This window comes from Paramormyrops kingsleyae, chromosome 17, assembly GCF_048594095.1.
Source record: "Paramormyrops kingsleyae isolate MSU_618 chromosome 17, PKINGS_0.4, whole genome shotgun sequence".
Taxonomy (NCBI): domain Eukaryota; kingdom Metazoa; phylum Chordata; class Actinopteri; order Osteoglossiformes; family Mormyridae; genus Paramormyrops; species Paramormyrops kingsleyae.
The window spans coordinates 5,917,892-5,938,900 of NC_132813.1; the positions used below are offsets into that span (position 1 = coordinate 5,917,892).

The 21,009-nt window shown below is 51.7% G+C and overlaps 1 protein-coding gene across 10 annotated transcripts in view; it reads right to left on the reverse strand.

Annotated features, from left to right (window-relative positions):
• The window catches only part of brip1 (BRCA1 interacting helicase 1), a 47,706-nt gene that overhangs the window by 11,073 nt on the left and 15,624 nt on the right, over window positions 1-21,009 (reverse strand). For 2 of the 10 annotated variants that reach the window (XM_023823397.2, XM_023823396.2), the window contains exons 15-22: window positions 18,206-18,365; window positions 17,992-18,113; window positions 13,768-13,880; window positions 13,597-13,679; window positions 13,035-13,337; window positions 11,466-12,362; window positions 10,103-10,399; window positions 9,559-9,653 (exon numbers count right to left, since the gene is read on the reverse strand). In XM_023823397.2, coding sequence (XP_023679165.2) covers window positions 9,559-9,653; window positions 10,103-10,399; window positions 11,466-12,362; window positions 13,035-13,337; window positions 13,597-13,679; window positions 13,768-13,880; window positions 17,992-18,113; window positions 18,206-18,365 — 2,070 coding nt within the window. Of the gene's footprint in view, window positions 1-5,195; window positions 5,519-8,173; window positions 8,326-9,395; window positions 9,501-9,558; window positions 9,654-10,102; window positions 10,400-11,465; window positions 12,363-13,034; window positions 13,338-13,596; window positions 13,680-13,767; window positions 13,881-17,991; window positions 18,114-18,205; window positions 18,366-21,009 lie in introns of those variants that run through there. The other 8 variants (XR_002839678.2, XR_002839677.2, XR_002839676.2 and 5 more) reach the window with 8 other exon arrangements.

Here is a 21,009-nt window from a genome sequence, read left to right on the forward strand (position 1 = left end):
CGCTGCGTTATGGGCGGGGCTTCTGGGACGGCTGCTATATCTGGCCTATTGGTGCCATGATAAATGCGGCTCCCCCTGGTGGTGGGGGCATCTGCCCCTCCCTGGGCCCAAAGCCTGAGTAAAGTGAGAGTAGCCCCACCTCCCCCACCTGTGGGGACATGCCCGATCCGAAGCAGGGCTCTTTAACGCCTGGGTGATGGCAGATCCCCATTACAGAGAGTGCATGACGGACGTCAGCGGGTACGTGGCGACCCGCAGCCGTGCCACGCCTCTGCCAGTCGGCGCCCGCGCTGCTCCTCCGCGTCACTCTCCAGTCCCATCCCAGCCATTCGGGTCCAATCTGAGAAAAGCCACCGGCAGGCCACCGACACTCATAACGGTGAAATCTGCGCTGCCAGAAAGCCAGGGGGCATCGCCACACTTCCCCTCCTGCATCCGTCTCCATTAGCAGCCAGGTTGCCGCAGGTCTGCTCCAGAGACCGATACCAGCATGCATGCATGCACACACGCACACGCATATGCGCACGCGCACACACACACACACACACAGCTCCTATATTCCGATTCATTGTGGGGACCCTCCATTCTTTTCCACGGCAAAACCCTAATCCCAACTATGACAACTTTAACCCCTACCCAGCCCAAACCTTAAGCATGAGTAATCAAACAAAAAATAAAACTTTTGGCATTTTTAGTTTCATTGCAGTCACAGATTTTTTATAAAATTGAGGTTTATATTGTTGGTCCTGAAAAATGTGCCCACAAGCTAAAAAGTAAGAGGTTTTTCCCCATTGTGGGGGCATTTGGTCCCTACAATGAGGTAAGTAGAGAAGCATGCACACCCACAGACACATACGAATAAAGGCATAGCACTGGGCATGGCACTGACTTAGAACCCAAGGAAAAAAAACAGTAGTCATGTGACTGCAATCCAGCTTATTCCGACGGCTATAAGCACTTTTAAAGCTCACATAAAAAAACAATGATTAACAACCATCATTGTCATTATTGTTACTCGGGATGATCATGGCCTAACAAGGTTATTTCCGTCTCGTATGAATCCTTTTACTCACCAAGTACAAAAAGTACCGGGAATTTGTTTTGGTGCAGGTTGTGCCATGACGTAAACAACTAAACACGCAATTAAGACAAAAGCACAAAACCCATTAAAAAAATAAAAGCAAAAAATAAATAAATAGAGATGCGCAAATAACACTGGTGAGAAAAGGACACATAGGGTACAAACAGCTCTGGGGTGTGCAAATCTTATGAGGTCAATGTGTGTTAATGAGAGTATAAATGAAAGCATAAATGAGAGTATAGATGGGAGCATAGATGAGAATATAAATGAAAGCATAAATGAGAGTATAGATGGGAGCATACATGAGAATATAAATGAAAGTATAAATGGCAGTATAGATGGTAGTAGAGATGACAGCATAAATGAGAATATGAGGAGCGCCAGAACTACTCTCCCAATTTCAAGCCCCTCTTGCTTCCTTGTTCCCCCGGCTAGAATCGGACCCATGCAGGCGCACAGATCCTAGATGTCCCGGCTGTGATGGGACCTGCCCGGGTGCCGCTTAATCTCCCCTGAGTCAGCGTGGGCCCTGTAGGGTGTGAGCGGGCAGGCAGAGCTTAGTGGGCACCGACATCAAACGCCGCTCTTCAGTCAGCACCTTGGGCGCCGCCCCGCCCCGCCCCTCCCCAGCGCCCCCGCGTGGGCGGGCACAGACACCTCCAGCCCACACATGCACGCACACATGGAGTTGTCACGGCCTGTGCGTCAGGGCAGCCATCTGTCAGCGGCTCTCATTTGCTTAAACAAACCGTAGTGGCACTTAACATGCCGGCGCCATTCATTAGCGGGACACCTCCAGCGCAGCGTGTTGACACACCGCATCTCCGGCGCGCTCAGTATTTACACGGCTGAGGACCACCCAGACTGACCTCCGCCCCGCACAAACACACACTAAATATGTTTACAGTGCATCTGAATTCACACTTGAGGCTGTGTCACGGTGCCCAGGTTTAGCAAAGGAGTCCTGCAGCCCCCCTCCGCCCCCCAGCTCACCCCACCCCAACTCCTCATTCCTGGCGCAAGCCCTTAGCACAAGTCGCGCAGCGAGCTCGCCGTGTTGCCGCCACCGACGGACAGTGCGGATATTCGAGAAGTTGCAGGCCTGCCCGGACGGAATTCACAACTAGCTGCGGGGGGGTGGACAGCATGATGAAGTCCGGTCAAGTTGCGGGCAAGCTTGTTTCAGCCCTTAAGTGGGGTACTTACTGTGAATGCCGGCGTGCTGTCAAAGCATGCCTGCAGTTCAAGCGGTGGACAGCAGGGGGAGCACACACTGGTGACAGATCAATGAGTCGGCATGAATGCGGTACCTGGCCCGGAGTGTTTTTACAGGACCCCTGAGGGCTGTCAACACCTCCGACTTCGCTGCCTCTTCATGCAGCACTGCCACCGGGGAGCACTGTGGCCCCCGCACCCGGCACGGTAACTCACCCCCGCTCTCAGATTCCGCTGCCCCAGAAGCGCAGCACAAAGCCGGCCATTCATGGAATCTCCACCTCCTCCTGTAAGCTCCCCTCAGCTCCGAGGAGATAAGGGGTTCCAGTTCTCCTTATCTCTTATTTTGACTCCTTCAGTTGCCTCCCTCTAGCGACGCCAGACGTTAAGGAGCCCATGATGGGGTTGGTGTGCTAAGTGCTTAAGCGGCACGGACCTCGGCCATGACTCCGAGCTCTTAAGACATGGCCGTCTACATTCTTACGCAGCCTAAAGCGAGATATCTATCCCGGGAAAGAAACAGTCCGGGTAGGGGTCTGGAGCCACACTGATATGCGATGTCCCGGGAGTCTGGCAGGAAGCGGCTAACACAAACCGAAATCTCTACGGAATCGGCAGGCAGATAAGGAGACGGTGTGTCTTTCGGGGGCACGGGCGTTCAGTCAGAGCTGCCAGCATCGGATCCACGACGGTCTGCTGCACAGATCCGGTCGCAAGTGGGGACTGATCCGAACCACTCAGCCGGCTGGACCCAGAGAGGCTCGAGCTCGGCGGGGCACATGCACGGGACTCCCGCAGACGGGCCACCCTCCTCCCAAGCATTACTGGACCACACTTTGAAGGCGATTGCTTTCTATAGGCCCGGCTGCAAAGACACGTTAAACACAGCGCCGTTCACTGCCTGGGAGAGCCGCCAGGGAACGGAAGCCGCCAAAACCCAAACGAGAAACACATGTGGTTTCGTACGGCACAGCTTTTTCCGGCAACCGTGCGATCGCAGAGCGGGACCCACGGGACACAGGTCCGACGGCCTCCATCGGACACTCTGGACCTTTGATGGTGACACGGGGCACATGGCACACACAGCACGCGTGCCGTTCCCCCCCCCCCCACACCGTGCAAGTCATTCCTAAAACAAGCACGTGGGAATCTACAAGCCTGTTCCAACCTTTATGCTGTAAACAAGCCAGATGAAACCACAAGCCGATATCCTTCCAAAGCCAATTTGTAAAAATGTCATTAGAGAGGAAGCAACTGATAATGGGGAAAAAAAAACTGGCTAATCGTCATTTGTTGCAATAACTAAATTAATTGGAAAAAGAAAGAAAGCAAATGGGAGACACCGTGAGAAACCATTCTGATTCACCCCCTTAAGACGGCTGCAGTCTTGTTTACACAGAGAGCGATTATAATTCTACCAGTTACAAAAGGGTTTTTGTGTTTCACACTAAGCAAAGGCATTCGCAAAGAATTTTGACGAATCAGAAATGAGACCGGCTATGGCCACTGTCATTTACGTCATCTCTGTAACACAAAGCATGCACACACTTCCTCTCGAATCAGTACATAGAGAGAGGCCGCTTTCCAGAATGTCCTCCGAATGAGAAGTCCAAACCACCTGGGTTATTAGTTATGGACAATGGAAAACGTTAAACAGGATTACCCTAATTCTATATGACATCAAAGTTCTATGATGCATAAAGTTGGGCTCATAAACTTACTGGTAAAACAGAGCGACGCAGAACATCAAGCGACACGCACCAATTTAAACACCCGACAGATGAGGAATTATGGCTAATTACAGCAATACACTTAGTATGAGGATCATCCCTCTCTGGCAAATGCCCACCTTGGTCACAGCTACGTTATCAAGGGATCTCCAAAAGAAAAAAACAATTAAAGATGACAGGAAACTCTGGGCGCCTTTGCCAGAGAGCGGCCCTCTTAGGAACGACAAAGGCCGATTATGTGTCTAATTCCCAGAAAACCGCCTAAAAAATCCGGGTTTACTGTCCGACGGGCCCCAAAGTTCTGACTCGAGCCAAGATCTGGCAGCTCTGCGTGCAGACAGATTGCAGAAGACGCTCAGCAACTTAGCATGATCAAATCAGACCCGATTACGGCCAAAGCTGCTTTCTCACAGGGATGCTGGCTTGAGGACGGAGGCCCCCGACAGAGAGCTGGATACAGGCCCCCAAAGGGCAGCCAGATGTACAGCAGGCCCCCGAAGACCAGCCTACTCTTCAAGAACACAGACTTCAGGGTGAGTATTGTTAAAATGGGACATTTTCTGAAAATTTCAATGTCTGGAATCCCAACTTGATACCATTCTAAATACATTAATGCCCCTTGAACACTATATAGAAGAAAAAATAAAATATTACTAAACATATATTAACTGCAAAGTTTAACTGTCTCATTTTGCCAGGTGTCCCATTGTCACAATACTCACCCTGTATATTTTCAGTTTTTACATTTGTACTTTCGTGTCCTGTTTCACGTAACCAAGCATTTTCACATAAAATGTATTCATTTCAAATGAATAGTCATACCAACAAAATGTTTTATGTTCAGATTTTCAAGGTTTAGTGCTTGCCTGTAATTTTCAGCTCTATTACAAAGTCAACCTTTCTGTACATTGGCAAGATTTCACACATAATTATATTCTATATCGCGTCACCTGTGCCTTAAAAGCTGTATTATACAGACACCAAGGGACAGTTATGTTATGGGTGGGTGCATGAGGTTAACGGAGATCAGATAAGGGCTTCTCAAGGTAATATTTACATCTGTGTTTATTTTTAGCTTCATTAGACCATAAAGAACAATGAATGCCAGTCGTCCACATCATTAAAAATAATCCCCTCTGACCGTTCAGCTATATTTACCTACCCTTGATTGTGTACATGTCACGCTAATATGCTAATTCCACAAAGTAGCAACATTAGCTGGTGGTGTTTCAATACAGCGCTTCAAGTAGCCATATTAACCATAATAACCATGACGCATTACCTCATTTTCTAGCACTAATAATTCTTGATGACGATGCCTAAGCATAGAGGTGAGCCTCCCCCAGGTGGCAAAAGAAAGTGCCAAATTTGCAGATATTCCTTGACCCCCCACCCCCGCAGCTGCTTCCAGAACCACTAAAGAGATGGGAGCAGCGATGGCGCCCAGTCTGCACCCCCACACGACTGCTCTCCAGGTCAATGCGTCCAGTGGCTGAAATAAAGGCGATAAATGTTAATGTTATAATATAATGGTAAAGCAAAGACTGTGAAAAAGCACCCATGGTTTTGTAAGGCACAGCGTCGAGTGACAAAATAATAGCATGAAAAAAAACTATGAATCCATGTGTAGTGAAGACCAATTGTTTTGATAACTTAAAACGAAGCACTTTTCTATTGGTTCTACAATCTGATTTAACATAAATCTTTAAGAATTATGGGAGACAGGTCCAAGATGCCATTAGAAATGGAAAATAACCTAATCATATTAAAAGGTCGAGTGCAGAGAATCTGACAATGCCCCATTCAAAAGAGATAAGTGTTTACATTAGGAACAGCATTCAAGGCAGCAGTAAAGGTTTCAGCTATATTTCTGAGAACAGATGGCTGACACTGACGCATGTTTTAATGCACTATAAACACAGGCGGATACTGAATCAAGCATTTTGTTGGCTGACAGCGCTGCAAATAACTGATAAATAAATAACTAAATGTCTTAAACTGCTTATAACTTTCAAAACAAATATCATTCAAAGATAAAAAAAAAAAAATAAAAAAAAATCTTAAAATGGATTTTTTTTTTTCTGCTAGGTAATTGTGATTCTGCATAGTGTCTGCAAGATGAAGACCAAACATTGTCTTTATCACCTTAGAGATACCCAAGTCTGTTTGAACAGGGATAGAACAGGGAAAAAAAAAAAAATGAATTAAAACATAAGAGGCCTAATTCCGGGAATGATCCGACGGGATTGATCGGAGCTTTTACGCAGCTTTCGGGCTGCAGAGACAGGACTTAGCAAAGTCCCAAGTTTCCACCGACAGACGGCTTAAAGGGGCTGGAATTAAATGGGATTGCGCTACCTCAGATCCATAAACCCCACCCTGAGACATTTATTTATCCCCACAGAAAACCACCAGTCTCCAGGAAAGCCCAGCATAGCCTGGACCAACACCAAAGTGGGAGAGCTATCATCAGGAAGAGAACAAGACTGAAAGACACTTAGCTCGACACCTCTGTGATGAGTGGGGCTCGCAGCACAGAGCAGTGAACTCTGGGTAACCTTTTATCAAGCCGGCGGTGTGGCTGTGGCCACAGATGACGGGCTCTGCTCCTACCACTACGTGTCGCCGACGGCGTATCTGTATACGGATGGGGGGCCAGGCTGTCACCGCCTGTACCCGCGTTCTCCCCGCATATCAATGTCTTGATAATAATCGGCCATTCGACTTGCAAAGGCTCAGGTTTAAATGTCATGGCTTAAATGTCAACGGCGATGTGATTTCCACCTTTGACTCCCATCATGCGGCCGGGGCCCATGCGAAGCGCCGCGGCCGACGGAGTGAGACGACAGGGAAAGAGATGTCTGGCTGTAGGTGAGCCAAAAACAAAAAAGATGTTTCCTTAATCAGACGGCGGCTTTAAGAGCAGGCAGGTCTCAGTGATCAATTATTCTCTTCACAACAAAGAAATGGATTCAAAAGAAAATGATAATTCAGTTTTAACTCCTCGTGAGCCTGTTTTGCCAGAACCTTAAATCATCCTTTTCGACGGAGACAATAACCGTACAATAGGAGAGTGCCTCGATTGTGTCCAGAGTTGGGTAATTTAGGTCGAGAGAGTAAAAGTCCAGACCAAGATTTTGTTTCAACCAACTAGATGAGCATAAAGAGTCACAGTCACAGAGCATTCAACTGGTTGGTTGAAGCAAAATCCCGGTCTGGACTTGTACTCTCTGGACCGGAATTACCCAACTTGGATTGTGTCATACTAGACACTGCTGCTGCAGAAAGGAGTGGGTAATCACTGCACCTGCTGGCAGCACTGATTTCAGCTTAAACGCAGGAAGGCGGTTTGGGTGGCTGCCAGCCGACCCTTAGGGATCCTCTGGGTTTTTTTCTTTTTAATAAAATAAACTACAGGTTTTCCATCGGATTGTTTTTTTGTTTGGCTCCTGGAGAGGCAGTTAATCATCTCGATCAAACCTCAAAACACTGCAATACAAGTAATGACTGGCAACATTTCACTAGATGTATTTCATTTCCCGGTCGCTTCTACCGACCGTTTGAGGTTTACAATAATTGCGGTGTGCAAAGCCAAAATATAGTAATTATTATATTACATTATTATACATGATTATTAAATGCATTATACCTTATTATTAAAGATGAAAATTTACATGCCGAGGGCTAAACCCACACCTTTTGACATTTTTTATAATGTGTAAAAGGAAAACAAAGTATTGCGATTCTTTCCTCCGTAGCTGTCCCATCATACATCATGCCAGTTGTTTTTTTTTGTATTCCGTGACATACATGCAGTTTAAGGTCTGCGGCACAGCTACACTGTCACAGCCTGGTCAAGTCACGAGTGCACACTGCTCTCCACAAGCCATCTCACATCTTGTGTAATAATGTAATCCCATCAACTTTTTACTGAAACTGAACTTGTGTTATATTTACATTTATACCATTTACATTAAGTTCACTGGTCCGTGAGTTTGCGTGAAATCCAGACTGGCTGGTTCACACTCTGGTTCTCAATCCTAAGCTGTTTTGGCACATATGCAGGGGCAGGATACAGCCTGCGCTTATCTGGAGGTGGTGGGGGGGGGGGGGGGGGGGCGTGGCAGGGGGGGGGGGGGCATTTCACCTTGATGGCAGACAGGTCCTGAAGGTGCAGAACCTCGGCGCCCAAGACAATACAGCAGCTGAGGTCCCGGTTCAGGCCAAGAGCCACACTGCAGCATCCGGTTCTGGGTCCACGGGAAACGCTGTGGGCGTGCAGGCCTATCTGCAGGCCTGCTGGTGGTGGTCGCGGAGGGAAAATGGGGTTGGGATGAGAGAGGGAGTGGAGGAAGAAAGAAAAAAAAAAAAAAAACCACCAACGGAGAGTTTACGTAGCACGAAGAGCCGTGTTTCACACGCAACAGGCAACGCCAAACCGGGCCGGCCGCTTCAAAGAGCAGCCCGGCAGGCCGCTGACTGCACCTCTCAACAGCCGCCGGAGGCAACGCGGCGGTGGCACGACAACAAACACCGTAATCCTGTAAAAAGTGTGTTGGTTTAGCGCGCTTTTTTGTCAATGTTGCAGAGCGAAATCACTTTCCCTGGCCGCGACTTTAGGGGGAGAGCGGGAAGAGAGTGCACAGCCGCAGAAAGAAAAGAGAGAGAGAGAGAAACGGGAGCCGGCCAATAGGACGGACGACGTGAGTAGCACGTTACGCGAACAAAGTGGCCTAGCTAAAATCCTCGGCCTTCATTGTTCTCAGGGCGACTCGGCCGACGCCCACGGAGCCCGTCAAACGCTGGAATCTTCTCACAGACGTATTTTTCCTCCGTAACGCTGTAGTCAAAAGGAGCTCATAGCCTCATTTAAGGATTACAATGCCAGATTTAGCAGCGGTAACTCTACACTCACTTCCCTTTACCAAACCTCCCTGTTGCTGCCTTTGAGCCATAACCTTAATCTTGGCCGCCGCTTGCGTACACCTGCGAGGACCGGCATAGAGCGGGGAGCGCTGCTATACTTTGGCCGACCAGCACGGTGCCGCTGTCGTGACGGGGAGATCATCACTGACACGCAGGAGCACTGGCGGCTGGCTGCAGGGCCCGCAGAGGTTCCTGCTCGTCTCGGCGTGCACCTTTACGGCACAAATGGCCCTCAACAGTGCACTTGGAAGCACCAGAGACCATAGATGACATAGGTGCTGAGAATCAAAAGACCCGACAGGGACACAGAGCCATGCAGAGGACAGAGGAACTGAGATATGGCCTTTGACAGCCTCTCTGGATTCTTTATGCTCTTAACACCGGCAAAGCCAAAAGACTCAAAGATATTTGTGTTGCCGGTGACAGATTTAATGTGGCCTGACCTTCGTTGGACAGTAGGAGCTCACAGTCGCATTGGACTCAGTTCATGAAGGGCAGATGGGTGGCTCGGATCTGGGTTATCTGCATAGAGACAGGGGGATGGCATTCTGACCTGGTATTATTCAACAGTCCACTTAACCCATGCCCCTGCCCCCCGACGATCACCTGCTTTTGCTGGGAAGCCTGGGGCACCACGAGATTCCGGGCCTTTCCGGATATGCGCCTACTCCTCCGTCTGTGTGAACGCCGCACTCTGATGCCTGAGGAGCAGGGTCATGGGGTCACGGGGTCATGCACACCAAGGCCCAGTCACACCAATATGGTTAGGAAGGCTGAAGTGAGGGGCTAATTTTTGGAAGCTGCTCTGCCCCGTGGGGACTGGTCCGTCAGTATGAATCAGTACCAGTCCCTGACCCACGGGCCACCAGCTCACTGTCAGTCAACATTGGGGTTCAGGGGGAGGGTGACAAGCATATAGCCCAACATGACAGATGGAAGAGAGCCAGCTTCCAGGTGAGTCCACTTTGGCTCATTCCAATGTGGACTGAGCGGATCATGCGTCGATAGGCAACGGGGTCTGACATTCCTGACCTATGTGACATCAAGGCTTTGGCAAGAGGCAGAGCTGTCATGTCAGTACTGCCCAATGGGGCGGCACTGACAAACATCAGGCGTAAGGTGATGTTCCGACTGCTACAAGCGCCCATACCTTGCTCTACACCTTCTGCGACCCCAAGCCGCGTGCCCAAGCTGACTGCCCCGCTCTCCCCGTGCCGCCCAGCAGTCTCCTCTCTCTCTTTCACTTCCGTAGCATCGGACGCCCCCCGGTGAGCTCCCGTGGCTGCCCCGTTTGCATCTCCGGGTCGAGCGTTGCCACGCAGACGGTCCAGCAGCCTGAAGGGGGATCGCGGACATGCCTGCACCGGCCAGTCCCACAGCAGGCTTCCCTTAGCGTGCCCTGGGACATGCCTGGCATTGCCTCCCTCCCTGGACCGGGAAACCCGACCTGCCAGTTAAAGCACGTCGAGACCACTTCTCAGAACATTAAACGGGACGGAGCCAAAGAGCCCTAGACGGACCTGTCGGCTGGAAAAGATCTAAAAACCGATAAGAAGTACCTCAACACTCTTAGCCTGGGCTGAGATAGCCGTACAGACGCAGGCTAATGGAACAATAAGCATCAGGACAGGAGGAGAGCCCAGACAGTGTGACTTTATACAGTCTGTTAGCCCCATTAAGAGGGGGCTCTTTAAACCCCTCCACCTCAAGCTTGTTTTCTCACATTTATATTCACAGTGACCTCATCTTACCATCCAATTACCTTAATGTAGGAGGCACCTTCATCTGACGAAGATGAACATAGTACAAATTACAGTCCGAATTCCCTCGCAACACTAAGCTGCTAACTGGCCCCCTAACGAGGCTAAACTCGTTAAGCTAAAACGGCAGGTAATCCAACTGATCACACCGGTCATCCATCTTGGTCCTCATTTGAAATGATTTAACAAAAATCAGAACACACAAATGGCCCGGTTATGTCACGCTCCTGTGGTGCATATTTGCAATGATTAATGTGATCTTCAGCTGAAAATTGGGGTCCATTAAGAGGAACACGCATGGCCTTATTCTGGATGCCATAGGACTTATAAGTGCAAGATGGGAGAATTTGCACACTGAAATAAAAGATATACAAACGGGGGGTGGAAACCCACGTCAGAGCATGGTGAAAGTGCTCGCCTCTACTGTACAACATCGACTCACAGAGATCCTTCAGGAGGAAGATCTGCCCACAATCTGCTGGTCTCTAACCGTGAAGGATGCCTGTGAAAACCCACGGATGAATGACTCTAATCTCACCCACCCCCCTCCTACAGGCCCAGGCGTCAACATTGATCCCGCACAGTGGGGGGGGGGGGGGGGGGGCAAAGGCTTTAATTAGTAGTCCACATCATTATGTTTAAACTTTTATTTATAAAAGTGTCATTACAGTATTTAACAGATAAATGAGAATGGTCCAACAAAATGACCTGACTTGTGATGTATGATTTAAGCTGTCTGGGAGGGGCTGTTACCTGTAGCTGAAAGCCTGTCCTTCTGCCTAGTCCTGGAAAGCCTGTGTGTCCTGCCCCTGCTCTGACTGCCCTGCCACAGGCCCTTCACCATCTGCTCTGCCCTGTCTGTACACATACGGTCAGTCTGCATTACTGTTTGGGGGAGCGAGTGAGCGCCGCCCTCCTGGCATTCAGGAGTGATACTTGATATCCTGCAGTCCTCAGCCTCCTGTACTGCCCTGTCGGTACACATGTGGTCAGTCTGCACTGCTGTCTGGGGCAGCGAGTGAGCGCCGCCCTCCTGGCGGTCAGAGGGAGTGACCGTTAGTCCATTAGCCTGGTCAGTCCCAGACAGCGTCTCCAACGCGCTTCCAGGTTCTCCGTTTACAGCAGGAGGTTCATCTTCAGGGTTGAGTTCTGTGGCAAATACAGCACTTGCTGGGGATGCTGCTGCTGCTTCTTCATCACCACTGTCATCATCTGCATCAAACAGCTCGGGGGTGAAGAAGATCTTCAGGTCCTCCTCATCCTCCTGTTCAGCCTCCGCATCCAGTGGGGGGGTCACTGCACTAGGTTCTAGTGTTGCATCAGAGATGGATGTGACCACCGGGGAGTGGTGTTCTACCAGCCCCACATCCTGTCCCCCAGTGTCACCACCAGCATGGGGAGGACTCCGCAATCCCCGTGGGGGCTCCTTACTGGCGCTCATGGTCTGGGTACCCAGGTCGTCACCTAGCCAGCCCCCAGGGCCAGAGGTCGTGGCCTGAAAGATGGGTGTCCTGAGCCGGCTGGACACCGGTGTGGAGGCAAAGAAGGGGTGTATGGGCAGCGGGCGGCCTGGAAGCCTGGGCTCTCCACACGCACGTGGCCGGGGGTCTGACGACGGGTGTGGCTGGCTTCCCACTGGCCTCTGATCATCTGTACGGACACACAAACAGCATCAGGAGCCCCGCAGAATGACCAGGGAGGGGGGCCACGTGGTGATCCTCAGGCAAGCCTTGGTCACTACAGCCTGTTAGCTACCACTGCGATCCTCAACAAAAACTGAAGAGAACAACTATACGGAGCAAATAGTTTCAGAATTACAAACATGCAAAACGTGGAAAAAACTGGCGCTTCCCTGAAGACGACCTGGGAGGGAAGGGGGGGGGGGTGGGATTCTGCTGATACCGCCCCTCCCTCTCTACCCCGAGAGCAAAGCAAACACACTTTGGCTCTTTTAGCCCAAACAAAGGTCAATGGGATTTGATTTGTACAAAAAAAAACAAACATCTGCCCATCCCTCCCCAAATCAACGACATGGAACCCTGGGAGTCAGGGCACGATAATGAGGAACCCCTCCCTGCACTAACAGACCCCCCCCCCCCCCCCCCAAAAAAAAAAAAAAAAACACTGGCATGGGGCCAACAGATTCTACTGCCGCTGAATTAGAGACGAAATGTCTGTGTTGTGTGTAAGAAAATCTATAAAATATCTGTGTATCCCAGAGATGAGTAATGAAATGGTAGCTTTCTGCTACTGAGGGTTGTTCTGCTGCCCATTCTGTTCTTCACGTGACAAACGGATGATGTAATGGGTGCTGTCTCATACCTGGAGGTCCACTGGGTTCCTTGACCGTTTCTGAGACTGTAGCTGCACACGAGGCCCCCAGGTGAAGGGGCAGTGGGGAGCCGTCTGAGGCAGAGGGGGGCGGGAGTCCGATACAGAGCGGAGACGAGACACCAGAGGGGGACAGGGGGCCGGGAGGCAGCTCCGTCTGCCCCACTGGCCCGCTGGGGGCTGCGTGGCTCGCTGCCACCCCCTTTTGGCTCTGCGAGAAACTGACCAGAGACTGCATGGCCTCGTTGAAGGTGTCGTGATGCTGCACCAGCTGCCGGACCCACTTTGAGAGGCCTGAGTGGAGGAACAGACCTAGTCAGTCTGCACCACAACTCACTCGCACATATATCACAATATGGATTCTCGATGGAGAGGCAATTAGGGGGATATTACAAGATTTGGGGGAAAAAAATCTGGCAAAAGGAACATTACATTTAGCAAAAGGAACAAAGTCCTTTAGCACCATCTAGTGATTAACATGTAAAACTACATGCAGCCTTCGTATTTCAGTTCTGGAAACAGAATAGGTGACAGGCTACACAGAGTTCCTCACCAGTGATGTACTTGTTGGGGTTACATTTGAAGCGATCATCCACTAGGATGAGAGCCCCCCAGTCATTCTTGTGTCGGATGCATCTGTTGGAGGGGGAGGGGGGGGGAAAAATGCATGAAGTGGGTCAGAAAGGCCCAGCGGAGGTAGGGTGGGGGTGGAGGAGGTACCGACCTGCCCAGGGCCTGGTTGAGGGCACGGTAGGCCTGGATCTCGTACCAGCGGCGACCAGACAGGAGGCCACGGCTCTGGCAGTGCTGGTCGTTGTACTTCATCTTCAGCTCCACCTGGAAGGAGGGAGAAGACAGGCCAGGGCACTGAGAGCTCGAGGGGGAGTCCCCCCCATGCTGTGAAGGGAGGAAATATCCGGACAAGGCCCGATTCTGAGAATGCGCTCGACGCAACTGCGTGAAGGGAGGGGACGATCCTAGAGGAGTTCGTGTAACAGACCAGCAGACTGAAGGGCCCCCGACTTAAATAGAAAATGACAGCAGGCCACCTTGCTGCACACCGGCACCAAGATGAACCTGATGGTGCCCATCACACCGGCTTTGTTCTGATGCGTGAGCAGCGAAGGTTTCTGACCTTTCCACACCCATTCCCTCCCACCTCTAACATCAGCTCGCATCTACTCAGCTGCCACAACGATGCCGTCTGAATGGGTCAGTTGTAGTTACTGACGGGGTGCTAAGCAGGGGGAGGGGCCCGGGAGATTTACTCACCTGCTGTTCCGGAAAGATCTATTTGTGGACCATTAGGGGGGCAGTGGTAGTCACCTTGCGGATAGAGATGGCCCCTATACCATCCATCAGGCTTGGCCCGTCGCCTTTGCGGCCCTGACCTTTCCCGACTGACAAGTGAGAAGTTCATCTCCCAGCTGATGAACCCCGGCCCAGGCACAGGTGGGCTGTGGCCCCAAACCGCTTCTGACAGGTACCTGGATCCTAGGATGCCGGCGCACGCCAGATATGTGGGCCCCCCTGCTTCTGACAGGCCACGTATTCCCCCATAAGATCTTGGGGTTCATGAGGTCACATCGGGGTCATGTTAGGGCACATGGCACTGACGCGTTTAGCTCATGCTAAGCAGGTAAAGCCAAACCAGGCAGAATGGGCTCTACTCGACAGGGTAATGAAGTCCAGACGAAGGGAATACCGGTCCACAAGCCGCCAGTCACCTCAGCCACCAGAGACACCAGCCTGATCACCGCCCCCACCCACATAAATCCATTTCGATGACGGAGAGAGGGCTCGAGCCAGCAGCCTGGGGGGGGCGCTGACATCACCCACGTCTGGCTCGGATAGCGGATCAGCCTCTCGCTCTCCTGCTCCCACATCGGCGCCTGATCTGACATGACAGGCCGCATATGTGAAAAAGGCAGTTCTCGCTGCAAGCGAGCCTCCACAGCAGTGTGGCTCAGCAGGGATTACTCAAAATGTCAAGAGAGCCTCTTCTGCACCCCCTCACCCCCCACACTCTTACCTGCTCATTCTTCCAGCCTCTGCACGCAGGGTGCCCTCCACATCTGAACATACTCTAGTGTACACTCCGTAAAGTAGAAGTGCACTTCGCTAGTGTACGCTCCGTAAATCAGAAGTGCACTTCGCTAGTGTACGCTCCGTAAAGTAGAAGTGCACTTCGCTAGTGTACGCTCCGTAAATCAGAAGTGCACTTCGCTAGTGTACGCTCCATAAAGCAGAAGTGCACTTCTCTAATGTAGCTCCGTAAAGCAGAAGCGCACTTCTCTAGTGTACGCACCGTAAAGTAGAAGTGCACTTCGCTAGTGTAAAGCAGAAGTGCACTTCTCTAATGTAGCTCCGTAAAGCAGAAGTGCACTTCGCCAGTGTACGCTCCGTAAAGCAGAAGTGCACTTCGCCAGTGTACGCTCCGTAAAGCAGAAGTGCACTTCGCCAGTGTACGCTCCGTAAAGCAGAAGTGCACATCGCCAGTGTACGCTCCGTAAAGCAGAAGTGCACTTCGCCAGTGTACGCTCCGTATAGCAGAAGTTCACTTCGCCAGTGTACGCTCCGTAAAGCAGAAGTGCACTTCGCCAGTGTACGCTCCGTAAAGCAGAAGTGCACATCGCCAGTGTACGCTCCGTAAAGCAGAAGTGCACATCGCCAGTGTACGCTCCGTAAAGCAGAAGTGCACTTCGCCAGTGTACGCTCCGTAAAGCAGAAGTGCACTTCGCTAGTGTACGCTCTGTAAAGCAGAAGTGCTTCATCTTTACTACACCTCGAGAATACTCCCCTAAGTACCCTCTCAGCGACGCGGTACATATCATCTTGCTCAAACCCATCTGCTGTACGAGTGTCATCTAAAACCACAGACCCACAAACGTACACGAAATATACTGGCTAATGTACATACAAAGTCACAGATACACCAAAACACATATGCTCGTGTTCCTTTCTGCACTGACGGTAATGCATACCAGCCACCCACACCAGAATTTCACTTCAGAGGATTAAAGTAAGAGCATTTACAGCGTGGGCTGAGGCCAAAGGAGATGCAATATGCAGGCTAAGTGTCCTTTAACTGCCCTTTAAAAAGTTTCATTGTCTAAACGACGGAAATAGGCGCCTTCCTCTCCCTTGCCGGCGAAGGCTGCTGTAAAACCAGCTGCTGGCTCCCGCAGTGACCGTGTCCGACACCGACTCACTGCATCTCTTCCCACAAACCCGTTTAAAGCCGAACTTTGACCCCAGCCACCATTACGGGCATATAAAAGCAGGTCTGCATTTTTTGTCGGAAGTCTAAAAAGAGCCGCCGTTGCCTTTCAGGGCAGGTCAGTCGTTTCCATAAACTCCTTCTAACAGCCGGAGGGGAAAACAAGCAGAAGGGCCAAGGTGTGTGCATGTGTGTGTGTGTGTGTGTGTGTGTGTGTGTGTGTGTGCACTGACGTGTGCCTGTGAACGCCTTCAGCAAGGTGTGTGTAGGAATGTGTTTTTGCAAGTGCAGCAATGCACATGTTCGTGCGCAGGGCCCCCCTCTCTCGCAGCCTAACACCCCTCTGGGAATGGAGCCCCGCCCACTTTGGCCTGGCTGAACTGGAGCCCCGCCCCCTTTAGCCTGGCTGAACTGGAGCCCCGCCCACTTTGGCCTGGCTGAACTGGAGCCCCGCCCACTTTGGCCTGGCTGAACTCGTACCCGATCCTCCCCCTGGACCTGGAGACCAAAGGCACCCAACACACAGACTGGTGATGCTACCTTCTGGTTATCCTCTGCTCTCTTCCCCATGGAATAAACAGCTCCTCTGTTCCTCTTCCTGCCATCACCATCCAGTATCACCCCCCCCACAGCTTCTCATGTCATACTGATAAATCAGGACCAAGCCAGTCTGAAGCAGGCAAAAATCTGCCATATTTCAATTTCACAACAGCAGGACATCCAGAGATTATCTGGGGACTGCAAACAAATATTGTCAGCGTATCGCCGGGGGACACAGAGGGCCCCCACAGCTCTCGCCAGGCACCTCAGCCCCAACACCCCAACCCCCCCACAAAGCACCCACACATCTTGTTCGGAGCACTTAGACGTTTGGAAGGTAACACACACCAAGCTCTGCTCCAAAGTCCAAGTCCGCCCCCCATCCCCATCCCCCCCCCCGCCATCCCCATCCTCATCCCCATCCCCATCCCCCCCGCCATCCCCATCCCCATCCCCATCCCCATCCCCCCCGCCATCCCCATCCTCATCCCCATCCCCATCCCCCCCCCCGCCATCCCCATCCCCATCCCCCCCCCCGCCATCCCCATCCCCCCCCCCGCCATCCCCATCCCCATCCCCATCCCCCCCCCCGCCATCCCCATCCTCATCCCCAAGGTAATAGTACTGACACACCAGCAGCGTTGGTTACAGTGAAAAGCGAGAGTCAATCACACGCATCCCCACGGTGACAGACCTACTTAAGAAACCAACCCAGTCTGACAGCTTTTCTCCAACAAGGTACAGTTGGGGGGGGGAGATACGCAAAAGGTCAGCGCTATCTGCCAAGGACACTTCAAATTCACGGTGTGCGCATTCCTTAAAGAACTAGATTCTAATGAACTATCCCCTCCCTTCAAGGCTGACGGAGTCGGGCTGCATGCACACATCCCCTTACCCACTCTGTACTGCTAAAAGTTCCAACATATTTCATTCTCACAGTGTCGCCGGGACGTTTCCACTTGTTTCACCATGCACGGTTTGCTATTCGCTCTTCGGTTCTGTTTAGGTCCGGATGCCAACTGGAGAGAATAGATGACGGGGGCTGACGGCTGGAGAGACCCCAACCCTATTGCTGGTCAGGAACTAAAGTAGGGCATCCATGATGGACTGGAGCCTGTTAGCCCAAGAATGACGCAAATGAAAACATCCTGTAAGCATCTGTCAATGTGATGAGCGACTACCCCTCACCTGGAGGTCCTTAATGTTGGGGAAGGGGATCCCGATGGTGACCACGGCCCGGGCGTTGTCGTCGGTGAAGTCCAGACCCTCGCTCACCTTGCCCCGACAGACGGCGATCAGCAACGCCCCGTCTGCAAATCGGCCACCGCTCTATCAGTGCAGAATCTGGCCGTCCGGTAGCCACCACGCCATAGGGCGAAGACCCCAGCTCCCCCTGCCTCACCTTTATCCCCAGGGTGCTTGATGGCGTCGTAGTAGCTCTGCAGGAGCTCATCAAATTCTCCCTTGCTGCCGCCTCTGGGCTCCGTGACGACGGTCTTCTGGAGCTCGATCTGCTGCCAAAGGCCTGTGTTGGTCCAGCGTTCTCGTAGCTTGTCCAGCATCTGTGTGGCCGCACATGTACACACACACACACACACACACACACACACACACACACACACACAGTATGGCATCATTAAAAACAAACCTGGCACTGTTATATCAAACACAAAGCTCACTATAACAAATCACACTACACCACCAAACTATGGGTTGCTCCAGCGTTGAGGGTCAAAGGCCGCTGACACACAGGTGCCATGCAGACCGGCCAACTTTCTGCGGCACAGACTGCCGTAAGTGAGGGAAACGCTCTAGTGGTCACTGCCACTGTTGCTGAAACTCCCCCCCCTGATTAAAGTCTTCATAATAAAATGGCTTTTGCTGGGCTGTAAAGGACGTAAAGAGTCAGGCCTCCTTCTGGGAAAAGTATCAGTCTAAAAGCCCCCGGCCCTCCCAGAGCCCTGACCGTGGATTCCACCCTCCAATGAGCCACGCTCCGCAATCGATGGACACCTCTACTGGTCCGCAAACCCGGCCGCAGGGTCAGGCAGTAGTTGCTCTTGCAGTTGGAGCAGTTCTAAGTGGCGGCCATAACATCGAAAGCTCCACAATGACTTTGGACCAGAAGTCTCGCTATTGTCTAGCTGTCCAGAAGCCATCATGAAACATGTCAGTGAATCTCTCCCCGTGACGGCAGCGGGAGCCTCGCCAGGCCGGGGAGAATCACGTCTATAAAACGCACTCCACAGATGTGCACAGACCACACACGTGCTGAACACCCTCCCGCAAACGTGCAGGACTCACGGAGAAACATCCGTCCTGACATCACAATTCAACACCGGCGAGTTTAAATCATTCACAAGCTACAGAGGGAGGCGGAAAACTCACTGGCCGCAAAGCCCACTGCAGAGCCCAAGGAGGTCACGCTTCGGAAAATGCAATTTTAAGAACAAAACAAATAAATGGAACTGAACAGAAACAGAGTGCGATGAGAGACACGAAGCAGAGAGCCCTGGCTCCTCATTGCCGCGGATACAGCCCGCTGGATAAACCTCCCCTCCGTCTCCGAGCTTGCCGTCAACGCCAGTGGGGTTATTAATTTCAGCGGCGAGCCGAGCGTAACCCGATAAGAAGCGGCGCATAACCGGGTATTAAAACCGCAGGAGCTGGCAACATGCAGGCCGGAGGCGGCACAAAGGCTCCTTGTTGCCGCGGTCGCCGTTCAGCCTCCCCGTGCTGCGATTTGGTGAGCAGGATGGTGACACAGGCTGCTCTGGCTCCTGCAGTAATGACCCCCAGTGCTTTTATCTGGCAGATACGGTGAGTAAACAGCGACCTGCACCTGTCTCGCCGCGCGGCTGTTTAATTACACTCGCGTTTGCCATACCCTTCACGGTGGAGCGCGGTCCAGTTTAAAGGCACCGAAACGGACCCAGTGCCACCCGAGAGGAATCCAGAGCCCCCACGACACCTTCCCGCCCCCACGGCCAGTTCGTAAGACATTAAACGTCTGATGGGACTTTGATATCAATCCAAAGGCCTAAGCAAAAAAGGGGGGAGCAGAGGATGAACGCAGCCCGTACGGGATCCATCAAACACTCTTCCAGAGAGGCTGCCGACAGAATCCACTTTAGTGTTAAGGCAAGTTAATAAACAGCGGCATTAAAACTTAGCATTTTTTTATTTCATCAGACTGGTGTCGATCAAGGGATAGCGAGAGCACCACTCTCACTGGCTCACTGTTAACACACATCTGTTACTTGTTACTATAAGACATTTCAAGAGTCAATCCTCAGTACAAAACAGGAAAAGAAAATGTCCCATACAATCGGTTTAACTACACTCAAATCACACAATTAACTGGATAAAAAACCCCGTAGGCTGGCAAGGCGCACAGCTGTCGCATTAGATCTCCAGCAGCCAGAAGCACGCCATGACCTCACACACAAGGCTATCTTGCCATGCTGTGTTTGAACACCAAGTACATGCGTTCAGGTGGCCCGTGGGTCCTAGAGCCGGGGAGAGTTCGAGTCAGGGTGTCCGTGCACATGCCTGAAGCTGTCGGGCAGGACGTGGGACAGCCCCTTCTCACACAAGGGTCACAATGGGGGCCCGCCACCGCTTAACTCCACAGACCGACCTACGTGTGCTTACAAGCACATAGCACCGTGCGCGGCCAGCGGCGGTATACTGACGGTGGCCGGGGGGGGGGCGAACACCAGCCTGGGCTTCACTGAAATAAAGACAGAGCAGATCTCAGCATTAAGTACTGAGTCACGGGCAGATGAACCTCCATCCACATTCAGATTTTCCCAGAAGCCTCTGCATCAAACAGATGCCTGGTTAACATTTCAGTGTTTCTCCAAAAGCTCAGCTACTCCATCTAATCCAGCTGGTAATCTTTCTTCCACAGCATACAGGTATTTGATGTTAGTGTCCCTGACTGTCCCTTTCTGTCACCAGTGAGCGAATGCGAGTGCGTCCCGAGGCGGGCCGCCATTCCGCCACCCGCAGTGTCCCGCCTCACACCCTGGCTATCGCGGGTTTGGCTCCAGGCTCACTGCGACTCTATTCTGGATAAAAGAAAAAAAATGGATGGAAGTTCAGCAAGGTCACGGGGGCACAGTGAAACAAACGCGCCAGTGTTTCTGCACAGGAGTCACATGTTCCTCCGTGTCCCCCTGCCCCCCTCCACCGCTGCCTGCA